This window comes from Hippoglossus hippoglossus, chromosome 11 (assembly GCF_009819705.1).
Source record: "Hippoglossus hippoglossus isolate fHipHip1 chromosome 11, fHipHip1.pri, whole genome shotgun sequence".
Classification (NCBI taxonomy): Eukaryota; Metazoa; Chordata; class Actinopteri; order Pleuronectiformes; family Pleuronectidae; genus Hippoglossus; species Hippoglossus hippoglossus.
In genome coordinates this window covers 1748700-1770738 of record NC_047161.1, presented here as the reverse complement: position 1 = coordinate 1770738, position 22039 = coordinate 1748700, and the positions used below count along the sequence as shown (strand labels likewise).

The window sequence follows — 22039 nt, the reverse complement described above, 5'->3', positions numbered from 1 at the left end:
CTTTGTCCATTTCCAACAGAAATCTCCCGAACATCCTTTCCAGCAGCAGAACGGAGACGTTCCAGTGTTTAACGTCTGAACCCGACAACACAACATTCACATCCAGGTCACAGTGGAAGGGTTTTACAGTGCCGTTGTGTTTTTCCTGTTTACGCTGCAGGACAGTGAATTAAAGGTGAGTCCTCCAGGACCTTTTCACCCACAGTGGCTCAACTTGATTTCAAGCAGGGCCTGTATTTGCATTAACGTGATTGGCTAACACCTGTACTGGTTGAAACCGGATTTGATTGGCCGGTGCCGGTGCAGCCGATTGAAAAGTGGAGCTTCTCTCAACTTCTGCTGCAAAGCAATGGAACCAGAGTCCCAGTGACTGCGCCTCATACATGTGAGTGCTCTGTTGCATTTGTCATTAAACACCAATCTCATTAATATCAGGGGTTCACTGACTCCGGTGTTTTCTGATTAAAACCACTTCATAAAGAGCCTTTCTACCACTGTCACTAAAAACTCATCAATACGGTTTACCTGACCTTGAAAGGAACTTTAATTAATGAGTTCTTCTTCTTGATACCTTATTTGGATCTGAAGCAGGCAGCAGATGTCCTGTACCGGGGACACGTTGTTTTCTGACTGCGACACCGTCTCTGGCACTGACGTAGAATTCTTTATCACCGATGCTCCCGTCTTAGGGGCCAAATTAATAAATGTACTTGTCTGTTTAGTTTATGAAGTGCTGATGTGCGAGGCTAAGATTAGACGACTAGCTAAGATTATACATCGTGACCTACAAGTCCTCCGGGGGTGCGTTGGCCAACTAGTCCAGACAGACTGACTCTGGGATGTGACCACAATCTGTAATTTTGCCGCTGTGATGGAATTGATGTGACTTCTGACTTAATGACTTCTGCACCCCCACCAGCCGTCTTTGTGTTTGGCCTGAGGGTTTAACCCATGTTAGCTGGAAATAGCATTTAGTCCAGATGTACAGAATCATATCTGGTTTTAAAGTGTCAGGATGAAAATCTTTAATGTGCATTTTAAAAGAAAATGCATGAGTTACGTGTTTATCATTAAACTCCTGATCACTGATGATAGATGAGGAAAGTTCCCTGGAAAAGGAAACTAAATCTTGAGCGAGCACGCCGGGATATCAGGTGTATTAAGTCTGAGTTTCTCTGTGTTTATATTTGGCATCGGCACAGATCCAAACCGCTCCATCATAGCGATACGTGTGATGTTCTGGAGAAATGTGCTGCTTGGTGTGGGAGTCACACTCATCCACACTCATTGGTTCATCCAGACCTGGGACCATCAGACATGTTCAGTGCTGCGACGACCTGCAGCAGCGAATTAACGAGGAGCCTAAGACAAATACCAGGAGGATAAAATGGCCTCAAGAGGTAAGAAGAGGTGACAAGAAAACCAGAGGAAGATGAATCATGTTCCTGATGCAGCTCGGAGGTGGCCAGCGGTCTGTCCGTCCAGCTGTCGGCCGCTCTCTCTTTCTGACTGTCAGCAGAGCTAAAAGCTACCGCTCTCTCTCTGTGGTCATGTCCTGACCTCGTGAATATCTCTCACTTCCACTGCGACGCCTTCTCTAAGCAGCTTCATGCAGCGCGTGGCGGTCGGATCTCTGGGCCTCGCAAATACCTCGAGACGACGGCCGAGGAAGTTTAAAAGAAATCCTGGTCGTGCAGTCGAGATTTGACTTAATGTGAGATTTTAAACATTTATACACCAACCACAAACTCTTTCCTGTGTTAAGATGTAGTCCTGAGTGGAGAATGAAGTTATTCCCTGTGAAGCTGTTTACAAAGCGACACAGCTCTGATGGGCAGGGATGTAAATAGGACTGCGTTTCTTCTCCACTGACGTCTCTGTGTCGAAGGCCAGTTTATCCCCCTCCCCCCGCCTGACACTTCCCTGGTGGTCAGTGCCTCCCAATGATCCAGTTACATCACACTCGTGAGTTCAACACATTGTCCCACACGTGTCAGTAATGGAACTGGTTTTGGGGTCAGGACACAGACGAGCTTTGCAGCATAGTTTTGACTTGGTCCTCACGATTGTTCATTCATGTTCATTCAAGTGTAGCAGAAGAGAAATAATTAAGATTATACCTGAAAGAAATAGAATTTATCACTCATTTAACTTTGTGTATTTGTTGTTGTGTAAGTGTGTAAAACAAAAAAAGTCATCACACGTCCTTTGAAAGGTTTTATTGCCTCTTTCTCATTAAATTAGTCATAAATCAAAAGTGTTAGTCCAGTGATTTTACAGCCAGAGTGGAATGAGTGAGAAATGGGAGACAACGCTTTTTTATATTTTGCCCAATATGAGAAATGTAAACACAACACACACATCAGCCCTAAATCGTTCTGCCAATTTAATACACGTCTTGTGATTTGATCACAAACCATAAAAATCTATGCAAACAATATGAATTCACAGTCAAGAAATGTTTGACACTTCACATGCAAAGTTCTGTAAACACAATCAGCTAAAACCTCACGTTAACATATCGTCCGCTGCCGTTAAGACATTCCTCAGGTAACAATCATCACGTTTCCTTCTTCCGCCTTCAGTCCTGAGACTTTTAGGGAAATGTAAATAAAATAATGGAGCATTTAGAGCTTCAGAGGAGCCAGTAGGTGGGTTTTATAATTTTAGACAGAGCCAGGCTAATTGTTTGCCCAGTTAGAGGCTTAATGCTAAGCTACGCTAACCACCGGCTGGCTCCAGCTTTATATTAGATGCTCAGACATGAGTGACACCGATCCTCTCATCTAACTCTCAGCTAGAAAGCGTTTTAATATATTTCCCAAAACTCCTTTAAGTGCTAAATATTTTCCTCAGCGTGTCCTGATCCTCTGTCATTAGACTCATGTTGAGAACTTCTACATCTGAAACTGTAAACGTCGAGAATTCCTGCATTGTCCATAAAGATTTATTCTTATTTCTGACTCCTCCACAGAGCTGCCTTTGCTTTCACTAAACATTTTTACCTCATGGCCGCCTCACAAACATGAAAAAGCAGGTAAATTGAATGCACGTGCACTTCCTGTAGTGATCACACTCCTCCCACTGCTCAATCTGTCAATATACTGACTTCGGTGTCGTGACCGTCACATTGGAACAAGATGGTGAGTCTCCTCATTTTCTCCTCCAACATAAAACTGGTTGTGTGTGGAGGAATGTTTGGGGGGTGCAGCAACAGCATTAAATCTGGGTGATATTAATATTCAATGCAGAAAGTGAAGCTAAGTTTTAACTAACGAGCACCCCCACACTACAGCTCCCCTCTGGTGAGCTCAAAATGAGCTTGAGGGAATGGAACTGGTTTTCACTATGAGTCCTACATTCCTGCTCTGATTCAGCTCATGTATTCATTTCTGCAGAAAGAAAGAACGTTGTTGTATTTGGCAAATTTCAGTGTTGCAACAAAGTTTGCCCTTAACGAGCTCAGTAATCTTGCTGATAATAAGCACAAATATGATTTTACACTGTAAACAGCCATGAATAGATGTAATATGACAGGGAGGAATGTTCCCTGTGCATTTCTGAAAACAACATTCTGTCTACTCATCACGATACTGCACGACTGATAATTCCTGATTCTGATAAACGTGTAGGTTAATTTTTATAGCCAATAAAGAAAATCATGTTTACATGTTTAAATTAAATTACACTATCATAATGTAATCAAATAACACTTTCAACCAACAGCAGCCATTTTAAGTGCAGACAAGATTCCTCCAGTCTGAGGCTGAACGACTCGAGTTCACAGTGAGAGGTTGGGAACGAGGGAACGAGTCTGGAAATTTTCTTTGTGGAAAAACTTGCAAAGCGTCTCTGATTTTGAGGATTTTACTGAAACGAGTCATTAAATCAGCAAAACCTCGACTTCAGTAGAAAATAGAAGGCGGATATAAATTTCTACATGATTGTACAAAGTGCAAATGCTTGAACATTAAAGAACTCGGCCCACTTTGAATGTTTGCACTTATTCATAGGTCACAGAACGCAGGTCAAGTCTTGAGATAGTACTCTGCATGGCCTGCAGGGGGAGCTGCTGCTGCTGTGACAAAAACATTCCAGATCAAAGCTTAAGCGCTGCTCAGAGCGCCATCTACTGGCGAGGAGATGCCTACACAGCAGAGGAACACCTGCTGCTCGGGACGTCACACGTAGCCCTTGAATATTGTTGGAAATGGCTCATATCATGTAATGGCTTTGACACAGTGATGTTTAACTTTCCCTTCTGAAAGAACCACGACTCTATCCGAGTGAAATGATGTCATGAATCGTTTTTCTTTGACAGATCTGAGATGTGTTTTACTGCCTCTGCCGGATCGGGGGTGTGGGAGTTACACTCGGTGTGATGCACGAGAAGCTACAGACACAGATGCAGGTGGGATGGAAATCACAAGCGACGACACCGCAGAGGGCTCAGAACTGCATCCAGTTTGGGGAGTTCTGTGGTTGAGATGGAGTTGGAACGGAGCTGAAACACAAAGTCCTGATGTTAGTGGTTTTTTCTCTACGTATTCAAATTTTTCACGTTGACTTTTCCTACAACAAACTACGGTGCAAGTACTTCCTCTTCCTCAGGCAGTTATCGAGGATTCAAGACACAGTTTAACGTGAGAATGATTGACAGCAATGTAAACTACAATATGTACGTGTCCACATACTTCTGGCCAGAAAGTGCACGAGTTGTGTACCTTGCAGGAGCAGAAAAGTCTCCCCACACATCTGACTGAACCACTGTGTTGGAGTTGCTGCTGTCCAGCTCCAGCAGGCAGCCTGACCGAGAGGAGGAGATCAGAGCTTCTTACAAGCAGATCACACACCGACACACATTCTGCTCACTTCATGCAGCCTGAAGCTCAAAGACACACGAGCCTCAGAGAACAGGCCACTCCTGCAGGTTAAAGCTGTGACATCCTTGAGTAACAGTCGTGTTTCGAGTCGGAAACCTTTCAAATTGAAATTTCATATTCTCGATTTGTCCACATGAAATTCTCACGTTGGCTCTGATCACTGTTATGAAGCTTGAACGTACAGTAGTTGCCGATTACCTGTTGCTGTGTCTCCTGTCTGAGGGACGATGTTGTGATTGGATGAGCCTGACGAAGGAGGAGGGGCTATCTTGCCTCCAGGTGGTGGTGGGAGGAGTCCAAACCCACCTGAGCTAGGTGGGCGGGGTTTATCCCGTTTTTTACCTTGCTGGTGATGGAGAAAAGAAAGAAATTGATTATCTCAGATTTTCATCGTGTTTTAAAAGCTACTTTTGCAAAGCAGGAAACTGGGACCGTTTTTTAACCCCCCCCCCCCCCCCCCCCGGACGAATGACACGCTGCTGGAACCTTTGAATAGTTCGTGGGACTTAAGCTTCCAGATACTTTGGGTTGAAATGCAGATTTAGGGGCCAATTATATGGAACATTTAAGATTTAAAACAAGCTGGAAAAGTTACAGATAGATGGAAACATATGTTTTTAACTTGTATATGTGTTGTATGTATATGGTAAATAGTCTTTTTAGATTCATACTTGCATCATGTGATGATACAGAACAGAAAATTAGCTACAGATATAAAAATTGCATTTCTGATTTGTACACTACAAATGGACCGATTTACTTTAAAAATCCCTTGAGCTTCATCTAAGGTTTTAAAGGCATAAAGATATTTTTAAAAAGCAGACGAAAGTCATGCATAATTTATGATTTGTTACAACTGTAAAACTGCTAAATAAAATACTATTATTTTCTACAGTCTTCTGCTGGTTCTGAATACATTTTGAGAAATAAGGAAAAGCTTGATGTTTGGACGTCGTTTGTCTCTCACCCCTATGTTGAGTGTGATGGTCTGTCCCTCCTTAAAGCCCAAGTCCAGTTTAGGGCCTGAATCCCCGAGCTGGGAACTCTTACGGAGTTCAATCTCCTGTTTGACCCATCTGCAGGGAGTGGGGCACACACACACACACACACACACACACACACACAAATAAATAATGCATCTCAGCCGTTTTTAGTACAACTACAGCATGTGGCCTTTAAGCTGCTCACGCTGCAGATATCACAGTAAAGAAAAACTTTCCTCAAACTGGCTTTTGATGAGCAAATGTATCTCTGCAGGAAATACCACAGCTCAGTACTTTAAAACCAAGTACAAGAGTCAGAACACGTCTTACTTGAAATGATCCTGCAAAGACACGTTAAAGTCAAAGGCGTCTCCTCGGTCCCCGAAGCCGACTCCGATGAAAGCGCTGCGACCTGAGGACAAGGCAGGAACACGAAACACCCCCCGTGTTTAACAACGTTGGGATTTAGGCATCATTCGTAAATCTTTTGTCATCCTCACCGTTGTCGTCCTGTATCCGCAGAACAAAGTATCTGCTGGAGTCGCTGACTGTTTCCACTGTGACGCCGGGATACTCCTGAACTGGTGCCTGAGCAAACAGCTCACCTGCAGCAAACAGAAAAAACAAACAGTGAACAAAACATGACGTCTTTTCATCCGTCCTGTTTTATCTTATCCAGGTTAGAGTTGAGGGGCCAAGAGTTTATTCAGGATTCACCAAAAGATGAGCAGCGAAGCTGGAAACGTCAGCAGGGAGGCAAAATGTCACTTAATGCAGGTTTAAGTTTCAGAACGATAAAGTGGTACCTGACATTTTGTCCTCCAGTTTGATGTAAGCCACTTTGCCCTTGGCTGTGATCCTCATTCGACCGGACCAGTCCGGAGAATCAAGCTTCCAGTCAGCAGCCCTGCAGAGATGGGTTGATGCCAACATATCAGGGTTAGAGTCATTATCGATTCATGTGCTGATTGTTTTCCCTATTGATCGCTTGGTGTTATATCTGTGGAGGCGATCTCTATTTATTCTGTCAGGGAAGAGATGAATAACAAAACCCTGCCGTCAACTGTGTTTCACAAGTTGAGCTGCGACAAATATTAAATGAGAAAAATACACTTAATAACAGAGAGGAGGGAATATGTTAATTTATGCATCAACAGTGTCTAATTCTCAGTTCTACTATATACTGACATGCTGCCAAACAGGAAGTGATTCTGTGAATGTTGTTGCCATGACGGAGATCAGGACCCGTCACAGGTCAGACTGATGAGGTGAAATCAAAATGATCAAAATGATCAAAATGACCTGGCAGCGATTTGGACCCCCCGAAGGCCCACTGCCCCCCCCCCCCCCCCCCTGATGGTTTCAGAGCACTGGTCGACTGTTTATTCAGTTTATATAAATATTGATCGCACCGCGCGTCCGAATCCCACCACATTCTGCACTGCACTTTACAACACACATGCTAAGTGTGTAGCCGACTAGACGAGCAGGATATGCGTTCCACATAGAGGCAGACAGGTAGATTACATTTCATATTACTTCATTACTGCCTGGGACTGGGACGCTTTAACTTCCTGTGGCAAACAACGGACTAACTGTACTTTGCATGGTCCAGTTTCTAGTGTTTACTTACAACGTAGTGCACAGTCCCTGGTGCTTATAGTATTTTTCATATTTCATTTGTTTCCTATTTTTATATTTATACTTGCACAAATACACCACCGCAAATTCCTTGTATGTGTAAACCTGCTGGGGGGGGGAACCTGATTCTGATTTACATTGTGTTATTAACATTGGGACACAAAATCTTTTCTAATTTAGTTTACATTTCATAATCCTAGAAATCTAATAATAAACAGATTCTCTTCATGCACACAGTGCAAGTTTCTTTTGAAAAGATTTCTGGACTCGAACGTGTGTGCTCAGGTTAGATCCTGGCTGAGACACTGTGGTGCAGTCCTGGCTCACCGCCCCGGTACGATGAAGAAGTATCGCGGTCTGAACATCTGAAACACCGAACCGTTAAACCGTGTCTCCACACACACACACACACACACACACACGTGTAGTTTCATCTCACGACATGAGGCCGGTGTTCGATCCTCGTACTGGGAAAACGTGTTGGTACAAACCGGTGAAAGTGACACACCCGCACCGAGGACATCGAACACCGTCACGCCACGTGAGAGGCGCCGTTAGCGACTCCCGGTTATTCGCGTGTCTCACCTGTAGGCGCGGTTTGAAGCCCGCGGCGGGATCCGGTAAACGTGCACATCGGGTTTAACGCACAGGATGGACTCGTACTCTCCCTCCGCCGCCATCTTGGCTCCACTGTTATTGATGTGGGAGTTGTGACTCATTTATTCAGCGTGTGTGTGTGTGTGTGTGTGTGTGAGTGTGTGTACGTGTGTGTGTACATTTGCAGATATTTGCCAGATTTTATATTACAGAATAAAGTTCCTTGGTTTTCTAATGGAAGAAGATAATATGCAAGTTGGTTTGAATATATACATTTTGCAAGAAGAATAAAATCAAGTATGTTTTGAGGGAGTCAGGGCTGCCAGAGTTTTTATTATTCAGTGTCAGAATAAAACATGTAGGAATGGTTGGAATAAATGGGTTTTAGTTAAAAAGAAAATAATATAAATTATGTTTTGAAGGAATGTTTATTTCCAACCAGTTTTACCATCTTTTATATTTCAAAAGCAATTTGAAAGTGTCAGAATTAAAGATGCAGGATTGGTTGGAATACATAAGTAGATGTTTTAGATAGAATGCAAATTAAGTAAATAAGTAAATAAATAAATAAAATGAGTCGTGAGGGGGTGTGGATTTTGCAGCCAGTGTTGCCAGATTGGACTCTTTTTTTCTGTTGTTGGGCAAATAAGATTAATTTACTGATATTATATGATATTATTATCTCAGTCCAACATCCAACATAGAATAACATCAATATCTCAATAAACAAATCCTCAATAAATCCATATTTAAAGCAGAGGAAAGGGCTGTGCATATTTGCAGCCAACAGAAAACTCCTCTGGGTCCATGTCAACATATTATACATCCTGGGAAACTTGCATCTATTGTTTTAACTTTTAATATGAACTCATCTCAAATACTTAGAAGGACAAATGGATCAAATCTCGCTGATATTTATTCAACGTTTGCAGGATCTCTGCTCTTATTTGCTGCTTTTCCTCCGTCAGATCTGGCAACCCGCCGCTCTCAGGTGCTGAAAACAGCGGAAGCGGAAGTGGCTGCGTCGCGTCGTCTCCTCGAAGGCTCCTGAAGATCCACTCGGCGGTAAGCGCCTCTAACTTCACCGCAAACACACGTGTCTAACACGGGGGGACACTGGAGGTCGGCGGGCGTCATTCTGGACAGAAACCAGCGGCCGCGTGTCGACTCGAACCCCGCCACACCGTTTGCTAAAGTCCGCTACTTAAGCTAATTGCTGCTAGCTTGATAGCGACGCTCGCTCGTTAGCCTTGTTGACGTCCGCTGCTCGTCGCTCTCCCAGGTCCTGAAAACACGAAGCTCCGCACACACGTTGTTTACGAGCGAGTCGACACACACTCACACTCTAACACACACTCACACACAGACACACACACGAACACACTGTTTGTCCTCCTGCTGTGTGAACGAGGCTTTGGCTCAGATTCTCACCCACTAGCCCCAGGATGCGGGCAGCTAACTAGCTTGTAGCTTAGCCACAGAGCTAACGCAGAGGAGGATCTGTCGCAGTGGCGGTGACCGCGGTCCCTTCTGCAGCTGCGGGGACATCTTCCTCCGTGTCCCCATCACGCGCACTTTATTGTCTTTTTGCACAAACGCTTTAAACATTATGTCTCGTGTCTTATCCATTGTCAATATCTCCATTGGCACATATTTCTTTCTATCTCACTGCAGTAAACCTGTTCTTGACTCATATCGACCTTTTATTATTATTCTTGACTGTTTTGTTTATTATTGTTGACTGTTTTTTGTTTGCTGTCTATGTATCTATCTATCTCTTAAATGACATCATTGCAATCTGTGTTAAATAGCTCTTTTCTAGTCTTCAAGACCACTCAAAGCACAGTTGTACCAATCATAAACTCACCCACACATTCATACCGGGCATCTATATGCAGCACTTTCTCTCACACAACCATCTGTGGCAATATAGTTTCCTGTTAGTGGCTGATTCGCTCTTTCTTCTGAGCCACAGTTTCCCGTGGCGTCCTGTCCCTCCTGGGTTTTCTTTGGTCCTCACCCAAGTTTAGCGTTAAGGACAGAGGATGAGAATTCAGGCTATATAAGCAAAATGCGATTGCTTGATATTCAAAATGACTGGCTTGCCATTGTCGCCTCAGCTCTTTTCTTAAATGTCGACTGGTGCCTTCTTGCAGCGCCCGGATCTGGTTTCTGACATCCTGAGACAAGCCAGTGCGATCGGGCTGAAGACAGAACAGCAGGATGAACGCTCACTGATCCAGCATCTGCACTCAAGCAACTCAACAACCAGACTTTCACAGCACATTCAGGCGTTACGTAAAGGTACAAGAGTTTGTGTGTGGATCTTTCTGTTTCTGTCTTCCAAGTCTTCGAGGTTGCAGAATTGTTTACATGTTTTATCTGAACAGATCGTGGTGGTTTGATTACCCACCCCCCCCCAGACACCATGACGTCCTCTATGCTTCGGCGACAGCTAAAGAACCTGGTCCAGAACTACTCTGAGGCTGAGGTCAAGGTACGAGAAGTTAGATTCAAGTAGAGGGAGACTGTGAGCTTTAATCTTTCTGTATAAAGTTATCTGAATCAGTACGTTTAACTTTGTTAGTTGTGCTGTGTAAGTTTGATTTAAGATGTAATTTTTAAGTGTTCTTTTATCACCTCCTATTGTTAAATTTGATATTGAACAACACTTATGTGGAAAAAGCTACATTTGAATATATCCCTTTTGGTTTTGAGGAATTGATTTAAGTTTCTACAACATCGAAGACATTAACTTCTCAGAGGGGCAGATAGATTTCTTGCCAAAATGCTGATCTGATATGACTCAACCAATAACACCCTTTCAAAACTGATTACTAATCATTTTCAGTGACAAGGTGAAGGAGCTACACTGCTGCCAAACCCTCACGGACTCCAGCGTCGGTTTTCTCTTCATAAGCTGACATCACCAGCTCTTAGGCTGCCAACACTGACTTTGCTTCTTTTGCAGGTGAGAGAGGCTACGTCTAATGACCCATGGGGCCCATCCAGCTCTCAGATGGCCGACCTCTCTGACCTGACCTACAACGTGGTGGCCTGCAACGAAATCATGACGATGCTCTGGAAACGGCTGAATGACGACAAGAACTGGAGACACATCCACAAGGTGAGGAACAGGGAGGGAGAATAACGCTTCAGTGCCCTTTACTTTGTGTTAAGACCGTGTGTTAACAGCCTTTTCACTGCCATTATTATGAATGTGATGTCGTGCATTAAATGTCAATGTATTTATAGGAACAGATCATTTTCAAGTACACCAATTTATTTTTTATTTTTCAAAGCCAACTAAGTGTCTTTAGTGGTAAAGCTGTGTTGTTCTTTAAGTCTTTTTACTTGTTCAAACCTCACAAATGTTCTGTGGTAACCCACGATAGGCAGACATGGGTATAAAATGGATTTATAAATGGAAGACCGATTTCAATAGAAAGCATAAGTGAGCAGTAACTTGAGCACATAAAGCAGCAGAGAAATTAAACTTTCATCAGAGGTTTTCTCAGATCACGTCTGCAGGTGAAGGACACTGTTAGGCCAATGTCCAATAAGTAATAAGAGCTCAGTATCATTCTGCTGTGTCAGTATAACACTGGAGGCATCTGCATTGGCCCGGCAGGATCCGTTTAATTATTTTGATTTAGTATTAAATGTTGTTATAAGTGATTAAAACTGTTATCTTACATTGGAGTTACTGTAGATGTCCAACTTTATACAAGGAGTTTAAATGTATTGGGTTTCATCACAAATCTTTCCTTGTTCCATCGCATGATAAGACCTTTCATGTGCGACATTCCACTACCACATCTGCTTTGGATAGACTCATGGATGGCAAAGTTGTGATGGTCTGTTGTGGTACTGTGTTGTGTGATAAGTCTTCATGTATCATTTGCCCTGGTACCAAGTGAATTCCCCAATCCAAAAGAAAACCAAAACCAAACTATCGATTGCCAGTTTATTTTATTGTCAGCCATACACGTGTTTGTCATAAATGTGTCTCTTGTGGTGTTTTTCCCACACTAGTCCCTGACACTGCTGGAGTATCTGTTAAAGACTGGTGACGATCGTGTGCTTCTGAAAATGAAAGACAGCATCTACATTGTCAAAGCCCTCACAGAATACCGCTTTGTGGAAAAAGATGGCAAAGATCAGGTGATTCGTGTTTAAGCCTTTTAGTTTCCTTTGAAATGGTTGTGCATGCTATCTATTAGTATCATATTATTTGCACCAATATATGAATGTCATCATACTCCTTTTACACGTCGAAGCCAGAATCAGAATGGGATATCTAATACGAGTATATCTGTCCCAGGGTGGGAACGTAAGAGAGAAGGCCAAGGTTGTCCTTGTTCTGATGGAGGACGATGAGAAACTAAAGGAGGAAAGAGACTTTGCCATAAAGACCAGAGAGAAGACATCAAAAAGTTCCGCAGGTGAGACCCTCGGTCTTAAAGTATCACTGCTAAATACCCCCCTTTTTCTTCCAACTCTGATTCTTTATGATCTTTTCTAACCAGCCTCGTCCTCGGATGTCGTCAAGGATCCTAGCTACTTGCCATGCTATGTCGCCGGGGCCTCAGGGCTCCCATCATTAGACAACATACCCTCAGTGGCTGACTTGACTGCTTCCTTCACCGCCCGCAAAGAGGAACGGATTCGTCAGGAAGCTGAGAAGAAAGATACGGAGAGAAGGGTGAGTGTGTACAGAACAAGTTCATCACTCAGATGTAGCAAGTGGATGGATTTGCATGAACTCTACACTAATACTATGCAATTCTGTCTGAAGAGCGACCTCAACAACATTAATTTAACCATATACCAGACGCAACTTAAATTCAATGAACAAGGTGATAAAATAGTGTTTGTGCTTACTTATTTTTTGAATGTAATATTCTAGGCTAAGCTGAGTGAAGATGAGCTGAAATGGGAAGATGCAGGCAAAGACACCAATGTCAAAGTTGTTGCTTGGAAAGAAGAGAAGGAAGAAAAAGAGGAGGTGAAGCCACATCCGTGGGGAGCGCCCAAAGAACCTAAAGAGGCCACAGATCCATGGGGCAAACCCACAACACCGGACACCACTGAAAAAGCAGCTAGCAGTGATCCTTGGGGGGGTTCAACTGAAGCTGATGATGAATTTGCACCACCAAAAACGGATGAGGATCCATTTGCTGCACCAAAAGATGAACAATATCCATTCAACGCCACAGAAGACGAGGAGGATCAATTTGCTGCTAAAAAAGATAAAGCAGATCCCTTTAGTTCGTCCAACAAAGATCCCTTCAACGCGCCAAAAGACGATCCCTTCAACGCGCCAAAAGACGATCCCTTCAACGCCCCCAAAGACGATCCCTTCAACGCGCCAAAAGACGATCCCTTCAACGCGCCAAAAGACGATCCCTTCAACGCCCCCAAAGACGATCCCTTCAACGCGCCAAAAGACGATCCCTTCAACGCCCCTAAAGACGATCCTTTTAATGCTTCTAAAGACGATCCCTTCAGTGCGCCAGCATCAACACCCCCTAAAGACGACCCTTTCACTGCTCCAACAACACCGCCTAAAGAAGATCCTTTCTCTGCACCGCCCAAACCCGCTCAAGATGACCCCTTTGCTGCACCAACAGCTCCGCCCAAAGAGGATCCTTTCTCTGCACCATCAAAGCCTCCAGAAGGTGACCCCTTTGGTACTCCAACAACAACACCAACCCGAGAGGATTCTTTCTCTGCATCATCCCAACCGACTAAAGATGATCCCTTCACTGCACCAACAACACCCCCCAAAGAGGATCCCTTCTCTGCACCGTCCAAACCTGCACACGATTACGTCTTCAATGCGCCAACAACACCCCCCAAAGAGGACCCATTCCCATTGCCATCTAGTGCACCAAAGAATGATGCCTCAGATCCCTTCGGTTCTCCTTCTGCAACATCCCCCCAGGAGAGTGCAGATGCGTGGGGAGCCCCTGCCAGCTCCCCACCTGCCACGGTGTCAGATCCCTGGGGGACACCATCGACTCCAAAGGAAGCAAACAGTGGAGATCCTTGGGGAGATGAGGCAACTGTGACCTCAGCCACTAATAATTCTGATCCGTTCGGGGATGCATCCCAACCGGACAATGACCCATGGGGAGCCCCAGGTAAGAACTAAACATCCATCCTTCATCTAATGAGTGGTCGTATATATGTTGGAAATGTAAACCCTGTGATACCAACTCACGTTTGGACTTGTGTTGGAACATCTAGCGAGTGTCTTCAAGGCTCAAGGAGTCTACAGCTACCACAAAGCTATTTGCTAGAAGTGATGAACAGTGTTACATCACCAGTTTGGTCTCCATCTGTCCGTAGTCAAAGAGCTGAACCCCAGGACAGAATAGTTAATCACAGAACTAACAACGCCTTGAGACTGAAGGAATGGGTCAATCTGTAAGTTCCTGTTGTGGTGTCTTGACTCATCTGCTCTGTGTATCCACTTAGCTTCAGCTCCAGCCAGCACAGACGATGCGTGGGGGTCACCTGCTCCACCCTCGGCCTCCTCACCAGCCAATGACCCCTTCGGAGATGGAGCATCCAAAGCCAATGACCCCTGGGGTAAATCAAGCAATGCAACTAGCAATGCCACAGGTAAAACCCAATTCACACTTTCACACGCTATCCATCCATTGCTCATAAGGGTAAATCATCATCTGCTTTGTATTCAGTAATAAACCCTTCTGATTAAAACCACTAAACCTTTGTGTTGGTAAATTTACACCTAATTTGAATCATCGTAGTCCAGCTGCTCGGCTGAGACGGGTACCTCCTTAAAAACTAAACTCTGTCTGCCTGCATCTGTGTTTGTGTGTGAATCCATCTCAGCTCCACCTTTTCAATCAGTCAGCACTCTGCTAACAATTCTAATGCATTAACCTTCTCTTTCGCTTTGCTCTCTCTTCCTCCCTGACCTGTGCCCTAAAGACAACACCTTTTAGAGTAGAATTGCACCTTTATTTTATTGCAGGAAAGCGAACAATGCACAAAGAGGAGACGTACAGAAAGACTGCTCATTTCTTGGGCTCGGCGGGGGCGTCGCTGGTTGACTTGGACGATCTATGTTCTTCAAACGCCACACAATGCTCCCTCACCAACGCGCCTGCCGCCCAGACACAAGCCATTGGTAAGGACAGAAAAAAATGCATCACTCTGCGGGAAAATACCATTTTTGACAAAGGCTTCATGTGGAATTATTTGTGGTGCATTTGATTCAAACGGATGCATGATCGACCTCCAAGCCCGATGAATCACTGACATGCTAAACATCCGTCAGTCCGTGATGTTACAAATGCTTTTCACCGCTGTCCGTCCGAAGTCTTCAGTCAGGAGAGAGAGAGGAGTGGGTCCATGGACTGTAAATAAAGATGGATGACGCGTTTCCACTTTCTCCCATTGTACCAAAATTAAGCTAAAACATCCTGGATATGGATGCAACTATCGTTTGACGTCATTTCAAACCAGGGTCTGCGCAGAAGTAATCGTGGAGTCCTGCCGAAATATGACCTATACTGCAGCCAGCCACCAGGGGGCAATCAAGATTCTTTGGCTTTACTTTCAGGAGCTGCCACGTCCATCTTTATATACAGTTCTTAATGGGGACACTATGACTGACAAATATTTATCAATAGGTTTGTATGGAAAAGCTCATTGTGATTGTGTGCCCCTCCCCTGTGGTCGTTCTGTAGTGAAAAGATGTTGTAGTATACGTGTGTGTGCATTAGAGACCTACTATACCCTGATTAGTGTTATGTATATTAACCAGCAGAAATATAACTCTTCTCACTCCTCTCTCTGCTTTGGTGCATTTTCTCTTTGCTGGAATACTTCGAACTGTGCGACGCCCCCCCCCCCCCCCCCCCCCCCCTCCTTCCCCACATCCCTCTGTCCGGCCGTTACTTTTCCTACTTTCCCAGGCCTGTTCAAAGCCAGGGCCACGTCGTCTGGCCCTGGGCTCAGATCAGGGGCTGTTGCAGGGGTGTCCCTTCCTGAAACGTCACCCTTACCTGGGAGTCCCTTTGGTGCCACCCTTATGTCCTCCCACGGCGCATCTTCTGCTAATCCGTCCAGTGAAACCCCCCATTTTCAGCTACCATTCTACGCTATGGGAGCGTCCTATTCAGGCTTTGGTGCGCTTCAGGCGGTTTCTGGGGGACCTCACATGAAGCACCCCTGTGGAGGAGTGGGACCCGTGCAGACTGGATGTCCTCTGGGGAATCCCTGGGCAGCCCCCCCTTTGTTGGCAACAGGAATGGGTCAGTCCAGTTTCTTTGGAGGGAATCTTCAAACTGGAGTGGGTCTTTCGGGAGGATCCACTCCACAGGCCGCAGGTGGAGTCACGATGCAGCCGCAGCTGCTGTCAGGCAGCGGGTTGAGTGAGACCGGGGGGAAACACAATAATCCATTCCTGTTCTGACAATGTGACATGTGATTGATTTGGAAATGTGGTAAAGCAGCACACGGTGTAGGTTCACATGTTTCAGCCCTTTAATCAGCATAATCACCATTTCTAAGCCATAAGATCACAGATTGTGTTATTGTGTACGTTACAGTTTGTCTGTTGTTCCATTCACCAAGGAGGGTTTTCAAAAAGGAAGAAATCAGTGGCTTCCTGGAAAGTGCAAAACGATAAATGGCAAATAGATGTATTCTTAACAGGCAGTGGTATGTACCTGCGACTTAAAGGGCCCAAACATGCAGAAACCACATGTTGATGCTTCCATTGAACCAATCAGCTCCCCAGCTTTCACCTGCTCCCCCCCCCCCCCCCCCCCCCCCCAGGTCCAGTTAATGTAACAGCCATGAAGTTGATGTATACAGAGTAATATTTAAACTGTGTGTAAAGCTGTGTACTTCTTATTTGAAACAAATCTATCGCATCAGCAAGTTGATTTTTTTTTTTCCATGCTTAAGTCTTGGAAACGGAGTGTGTGTGTGTGTGTGTGTCTGTGGGACCAGTGAAGACATTTGTGCGTGTTTGCTGTATATTGTGCTGATGTAAATAGTGAAAGAAATCACAGATAAACCTTGAAATATACTTTATATGAGAGTGTTACAATCACGAGTAACTATTTATTGATCTATTTATGGATTGATTCATTGCTTGATTATTTATTTGTGCAGCCATGGCCTCAAACAACATATTCAATCTGATTCCAGTGATCACATGATCAGCGGTGACGGTATCTGATTACATTGCATCACCAATCAATTCAGTAACCAACGGTGGCTTTACCTTCCCTGTCGAGGTCGGTTGTTGATCATTGTGTCGTTGAACATGTCCTCTCTGTATCTCCAAGCAGAAATGTGTTGTGTGATGTTTAGCTGCAGCGTTGGCGCATTAAAAACAGAATTCTGACCTGCATGCTGTCCGAGCAGATCCTTCTCTGATAAATGAAATATCACACATCTGTACATGAAGGTTTAAACACTGCACCTGAAGTCGCTCTGCAGACAGCTGCTTCTCTACGGCTGAAGATGTAACGTGAACAGCAGCAGGATTAATGATAGTGCATGAGATCCAGGCTCAGCTTGAACCATGAAAACAGACACCGTGACATTCACATCTCTTCAAATGGTTTCTCTTCATGTCCTTCATGTATATTTGACTCCTTAATATGGACTAAAAAGACCTTAGACAATTAGTTTGTGCCAGTAGAGGATGATTCGACTGAAAGAACACTAGACCATAACACTATTATAATTTAATTTTGATTGAAATTTATTTATTTTGCTCTGTATTCAAATTTAAAGTTGTGTTGTGAACTGTGACAGTATAAAGAACATTTGAGAAATAAACTGACACAATAAGCGACTCGTGTTGTTTTCACTGTTTTGTAAGGGACGGCTGTGGCTCGGGTGGTAGAGCGGGTCGTCCACTAACCACCAATCCAGTCTGCATGATGAAGTGGGCAAGACACTGAACTCTCACTCACTCTAGATTTTTCTCAAATCTAAAATCAGAATTTGTAAACGATCCTTTCTCGTCACCACAGATTTCCTTGAGTCTGCCTTTGGGCTGTAAACAACTTCCCTGGTGTTGCCACAAGGGGGCCACGCATCACCATATTCCAGTGGATTCATGTCCAGAGTTGATGCCTCAGCTGTTTGCATATTAATTTCAAATATATATAAATATAATATATTTTTCAGTGAAGGAGTAATGGTAAATGTGTTTTTTACAACTAGTTAATTTCTTTTCTATTTTGCATTTTGAGTTTAATATTAGATTTTTCTCTTTTCTTATTTCATCTTTACAATTCCAGCTTTAATCTTTTCCATTTCAGTTTTTGTATAAAAAATGTCACGGTTTTCATTGTCACTTGACATTTCTGATAATTTAAAAATGTTCTTTTTCAATTTTCAGTTTTTTCAACTTCTGGTCTTATTCTTTTTAAGTGTAGTAAAATAAATACAATTTTAGCTGTATTTGGACTTTTAATTTGAATTATGACCAAAAATATGAAATTATTTTGGTTAGTTTCAAGGAATAAAGCACAGATCTCGATTAAACAGTCATATTTAGAGAGCCGTTACAGTTCGGCCTGTACAATTTGATGCATATTTTTCTAGATTTCTTAAAATTATTTGTTCCACAACTGTTGTTTATTATTGTTTAACTTTGACCTGTCTAGTTTACATATATTGTGTTATTATATAAGTGTGTTATGTAGTTAAGAGTCAAATATATGTAACATTGGTTTTCCTTTCCACTGGTCAGGACTATGAATCATTCAGGTCTTCAGATTTCTAGTTTAAGAATTAAACAATCATGTGTAGGACTGTTGTCGGGGGTTCTTCTCCTTCTAGTTGAGTCTTGTATGATCTGGATGGAACCTGTGTTTCACTCATTCATCATTTGTCACCTGTTTGATTATCATGAGGGCAGCGGAGTCAGTTAAGGTCATTACAGAATTTGATGGGAAGCAGAGGAAATGTAGGATTGACGCTTGAGCCGGATCTGAGTCTCCCCATTCATGAGCGGGGGGGGAGAGCTTAGTGTCTAAAAGCAGAGCGCGGACAGATTGTGGATCAGTTCATCAGTGTGAGTTACACTAGGACACGATGGTCAGTTCAGTCCTCAAGCTGCCTTTTTAACACACAACGCTTCAGATTAACAGGGGGGAAGTGGATGATTATCAAAATACAGCTGATATGAAAACCAGACTCAGGGAGGTGGGGGTGCCTCGACCTGCTGGTCAGTGAGAGGAGGGGGGGGGGGGGGTGTATTAATATTAATAATGATAATATATAAGTATCAGGCTCTGAGAATGTTTAAAGCTGAAAATAGGAACGTGCAGTGGACTCATCAGGTTTTTCAGCCTCCTGGTTGGTTCGCTGGTCTGTTAGTTTACTGGTTAGTTTACTGGTTGGTTTATTTACTGGTTGGTTTACTGGTTGGCTGGTTGGTTAGTTGGCTGGTTGGTTTACTGGATGGCTAGTTGGCTGGTTGGTTTATTTACTGGTTGGTTTACTAGTTGGCTGGTTGGTTTATTTACTGGTTGGTTTACTGGATGGCTAGTTGGCTGGTTGGTTTATTTACTGGTTGGTTTACTAGTTGGCTGGTTGGTTTATTTACTGGTTGGCTGGCTGGTTAGTTGGCTGGTTGGTTTACTGGTTGGTTTATTTACTGGTTGGTTTATTTACTGGTTAGTTGGCTGGTTGGTTTATTAACTGGTTGGTTCACTGATCTGTCACCTCTGTCTTTAACATTGTGAGACTATTTTGAGAATAATTTCTAGATCTTGATGGAAAAGGTCAGACATATATCTATGACTGTGTGTCTGGTTGAATTTAAAGGGTCTGTTGACGTTTTAGTTTTCTCCTCATCAGACGACTCCCACTGATGCAGAGAAAGCAGGAAAGCTCCTCCAGCGTCCTGCTGCTGGTTCTCATTTTCCAATCGCAGATCCAAACCGAGGTCTCTCCACTCGTGAGATTGCTTAAAGCCAGCTCAGCACTGGTTGGTGTTAACAAGGGTGGAAGTTTACAGCAGCTGTACCATGAACCAACGACTCATCATCTGTTCCATACCATCCTCTCAAATTAATCACTATAGCACCGCAGGTCAGGAGGGTCACGAGAGGCAGAGATGAAGAAAGAGAGGGAGGGAGCTGGGAGTGTGGATGAGTTGACACAGTATAGGGAGCAAAGGGGAGGGAAAGGAACAGATGGGACTTGTGAGGATTAGAGGGAAATCTGGGTGGTTTTCTGATGGAAACTCACCCAAGACGCAGGAGGGTGTGACGAGGGAGGGAGCGCAGAGGAAAGGTGAGGAAGACCGACATCCACGTCTGAGCAGAGGTGAAGAAAACACCAAGACTCCTGCGTCTCCTGCTCCTCCCGGACATGGTGAGTCCGCTTGTTTCTGACTTTTCTGATTTGTGGTGTGAGTGTAAGCTGATCAGGAGCTGAGCGTCAACTGCAGCTGGATTTTCAATCACATGCACGGGGGAGAGATTTCAGCTCATCATGATGTGTCTGACAGCAATAAACCCAGTGTTTTATTAGTTGTGGAGCTTTTTGCTGCCGGACGGTGAATTCATGTTCCTTTTGTCTCTGTGGGATTAAAACCTGAGAAGTAGGAGATGTGTGTGTGGATCAGCTCCTGTTTGAGCCTCAGATGTTAATCACACAGGTGCAGCAGGACAATGTGTCAGGACACTCTGGATTAAAGCTTCTCTCCGTGAGATGAATTAAAGCTCAACGCTTCGCTGGGCGATCGCCACATAATAACTTATGAATAAAGTGATTTGATTAAAGTGACGTTACATGAGCGAGTCAGAGAGAAAGACTTTAATCATTCAGCAACAATCTTCTGATCCTCACTGATCTGCCGCTGCATCAAACTCTACTCAACTTTATTTCAATACATTTTCCAAAGCTACTTATGGAAGTAAACTGAATGTAATGAAGTTAAAATGACTCATATTTCACCGGGTGACCACAGGAAGGAGCAGAGTTTAATCGTGGTCGTTGTTTGTGTTTTTATTCCAGACTGAATTCCACCTACAGAGTTATATTTAGATTGTTTATTATTTTTCTCGTATAGCTTTGATCACAATGATATTTCTCATTGTGCTCTTTAACATCTGTTGAGTGTTGTAAATGAAAGTTGGTCAGAAATAAATTATTAAACTGTATTATAAAGGATGACACTTTGCATTGATGCAGCGAGTTTTCCTCACGATGAGATGACAAATAGTCAAAGTGACATATGAAGTATAAATACTTCATATGCACTGACTCACTCAGCATCAGCTTTAAATCTTAATCTGGTGTATTTTTGTGGCTTTATTAGATATTGAAAATGTTGAGATGTAAAGAAACCAGGGAAAGAGTTTCCCAGTCAGACTGAACCCAGGAGAGTTGTAGTTTATGTTCTGCATCTTCAACTTGAGGTTCAGCAGATCCTTTTTTTATATGGACCCTGAGACATAAAGCAACGAGTCCACAAACAAATCATCATCACACTTTGAAAAACAGAGAGTTCAAATTACAAACATCTTGTCTTCAGACCATGTCATGTTAAAAATGATGCAATTATATACAATAAATAATAGTAATCCAGTTAATCCAGATGTTTGCCTCTGCCTCCTCTTAGGTGGTCGTCCAGACAAACACAGAGTTGTCGAGCATTAATCTCATCCACCTAACTCTGCAAGATTAACACAGATTACCAGATGGGTTGGTTGGTTGACCAGAGGTGGGCCTGAGACTCTGGACTAATCGCTCCTTGGCGAGCTCAGTCCCTCCCTGAGAGGTGGAGGAACAGGTTGGGGGACGGGATGTGCCCCTGAGCGCCGGACCGATTAGTCGCAAAATCCGCGGGAGAAGATTTAGACGTTTATCTTTGTCCGAAGAGGAGACGACCGGAGACGAGGTGCGAGTTGTGATGGG

At 43.7% G+C, this 22039-nt stretch overlaps 2 protein-coding genes across 8 annotated transcripts; one reads left to right on the top strand and one right to left on the bottom strand.

Moving 5' to 3' along the window:
• Positions 1-2204: 2204 nt before the first annotated feature.
• On the bottom strand, positions 2205-8240 carry necap1 (NECAP endocytosis associated 1). Of its 2 annotated transcripts, XM_034600980.1 has the most exons (10): positions 8093-8240; positions 6673-6773; positions 6367-6471; positions 6197-6278; positions 5851-5959; positions 5082-5229; positions 4725-4806; positions 4340-4504; positions 3360-4258; positions 2205-3057 (listed from the first exon to the last, which is right to left on the bottom strand). In XM_034600980.1, exons 1-8 carry the CDS (start codon positions 8224-8226, stop codon positions 4450-4452), a joined length of 816 nt encoding a protein of 271 aa, XP_034456871.1. In that variant the 5' UTR covers positions 8227-8240; the 3' UTR covers positions 2205-3057; positions 3360-4258; positions 4340-4449. The 2 variants fall into 2 exon arrangements, with proteins under 2 accessions (XP_034456871.1, XP_034456870.1); XM_034600979.1 differs by having other exon boundaries at positions 3360-4504.
• Positions 8241-9058: 818 nt separating this feature from the next.
• Positions 9059-21796, top strand: zgc:194578 (uncharacterized protein LOC792915 homolog). Of its 6 annotated transcripts, XM_034600831.1 has the most exons (12): positions 9065-9169; positions 10261-10408; positions 10495-10601; positions 11076-11231; positions 12140-12268; positions 12429-12549; positions 12634-12809; positions 13014-13328; positions 13389-14250; positions 14588-14734; positions 15111-15266; positions 16057-17954. In XM_034600831.1, exons 3-12 carry the CDS (start codon positions 10533-10535, stop codon positions 16554-16556), a joined length of 2631 nt encoding a protein of 876 aa, XP_034456722.1. In that variant the 5' UTR covers positions 9065-9169; positions 10261-10408; positions 10495-10532; the 3' UTR covers positions 16557-17954. The 6 variants fall into 6 exon arrangements, with proteins under 6 accessions (XP_034456721.1, XP_034456722.1, XP_034456723.1 ...); XM_034600830.1 differs by having other exon boundaries at positions 9059-9169; positions 10261-10405; positions 10493-10601; positions 13014-14250; XM_034600832.1 differs by lacking the exon at positions 16057-17954 and adding an exon at positions 21744-21796 and having other exon boundaries at positions 13014-14250.
• The last annotated feature ends 243 nt before the right edge of the window (positions 21797-22039 follow it).

Bases quoted from the DNA above. Each gene is read 5' to 3' on its own strand.
- necap1 (XM_034600979.1), bottom strand. From the start codon at position 8,226: ATGAGTCACAACTCCCACATCAATAACAGTGGAGCCAAGATGGCGGCG. The intron at 6,774-8,092 runs GTGAGACACGCG...CCATCTCTGCAG, and splicing joins GCTTCAAACCGCGCCTACAG to GGCTGCTGACTGGAAGCTTG. The intron at 5,230-5,850 runs GTGAGAGACAAA...CTCCATCACCAG, and splicing joins CCATCACACTCAACATAGGG to CAAGGTAAAAAACGGGATAA.
- zgc:194578 (XM_034600830.1), top strand. From the start codon at position 10,533: ATGACGTCCTCTATGCTTCGGCGACAGCTAAAGAACCTGGTCCAGAAC. The intron at 12,550-12,633 runs GTGAGACCCTCG...TTTTCTAACCAG, and splicing joins GACATCAAAAAGTTCCGCAG to CCTCGTCCTCGGATGTCGTC. The intron at 12,810-13,013 runs GTGAGTGTGTAC...GTAATATTCTAG, and splicing joins AGAAAGATACGGAGAGAAGG to GCTAAGCTGAGTGAAGATGA.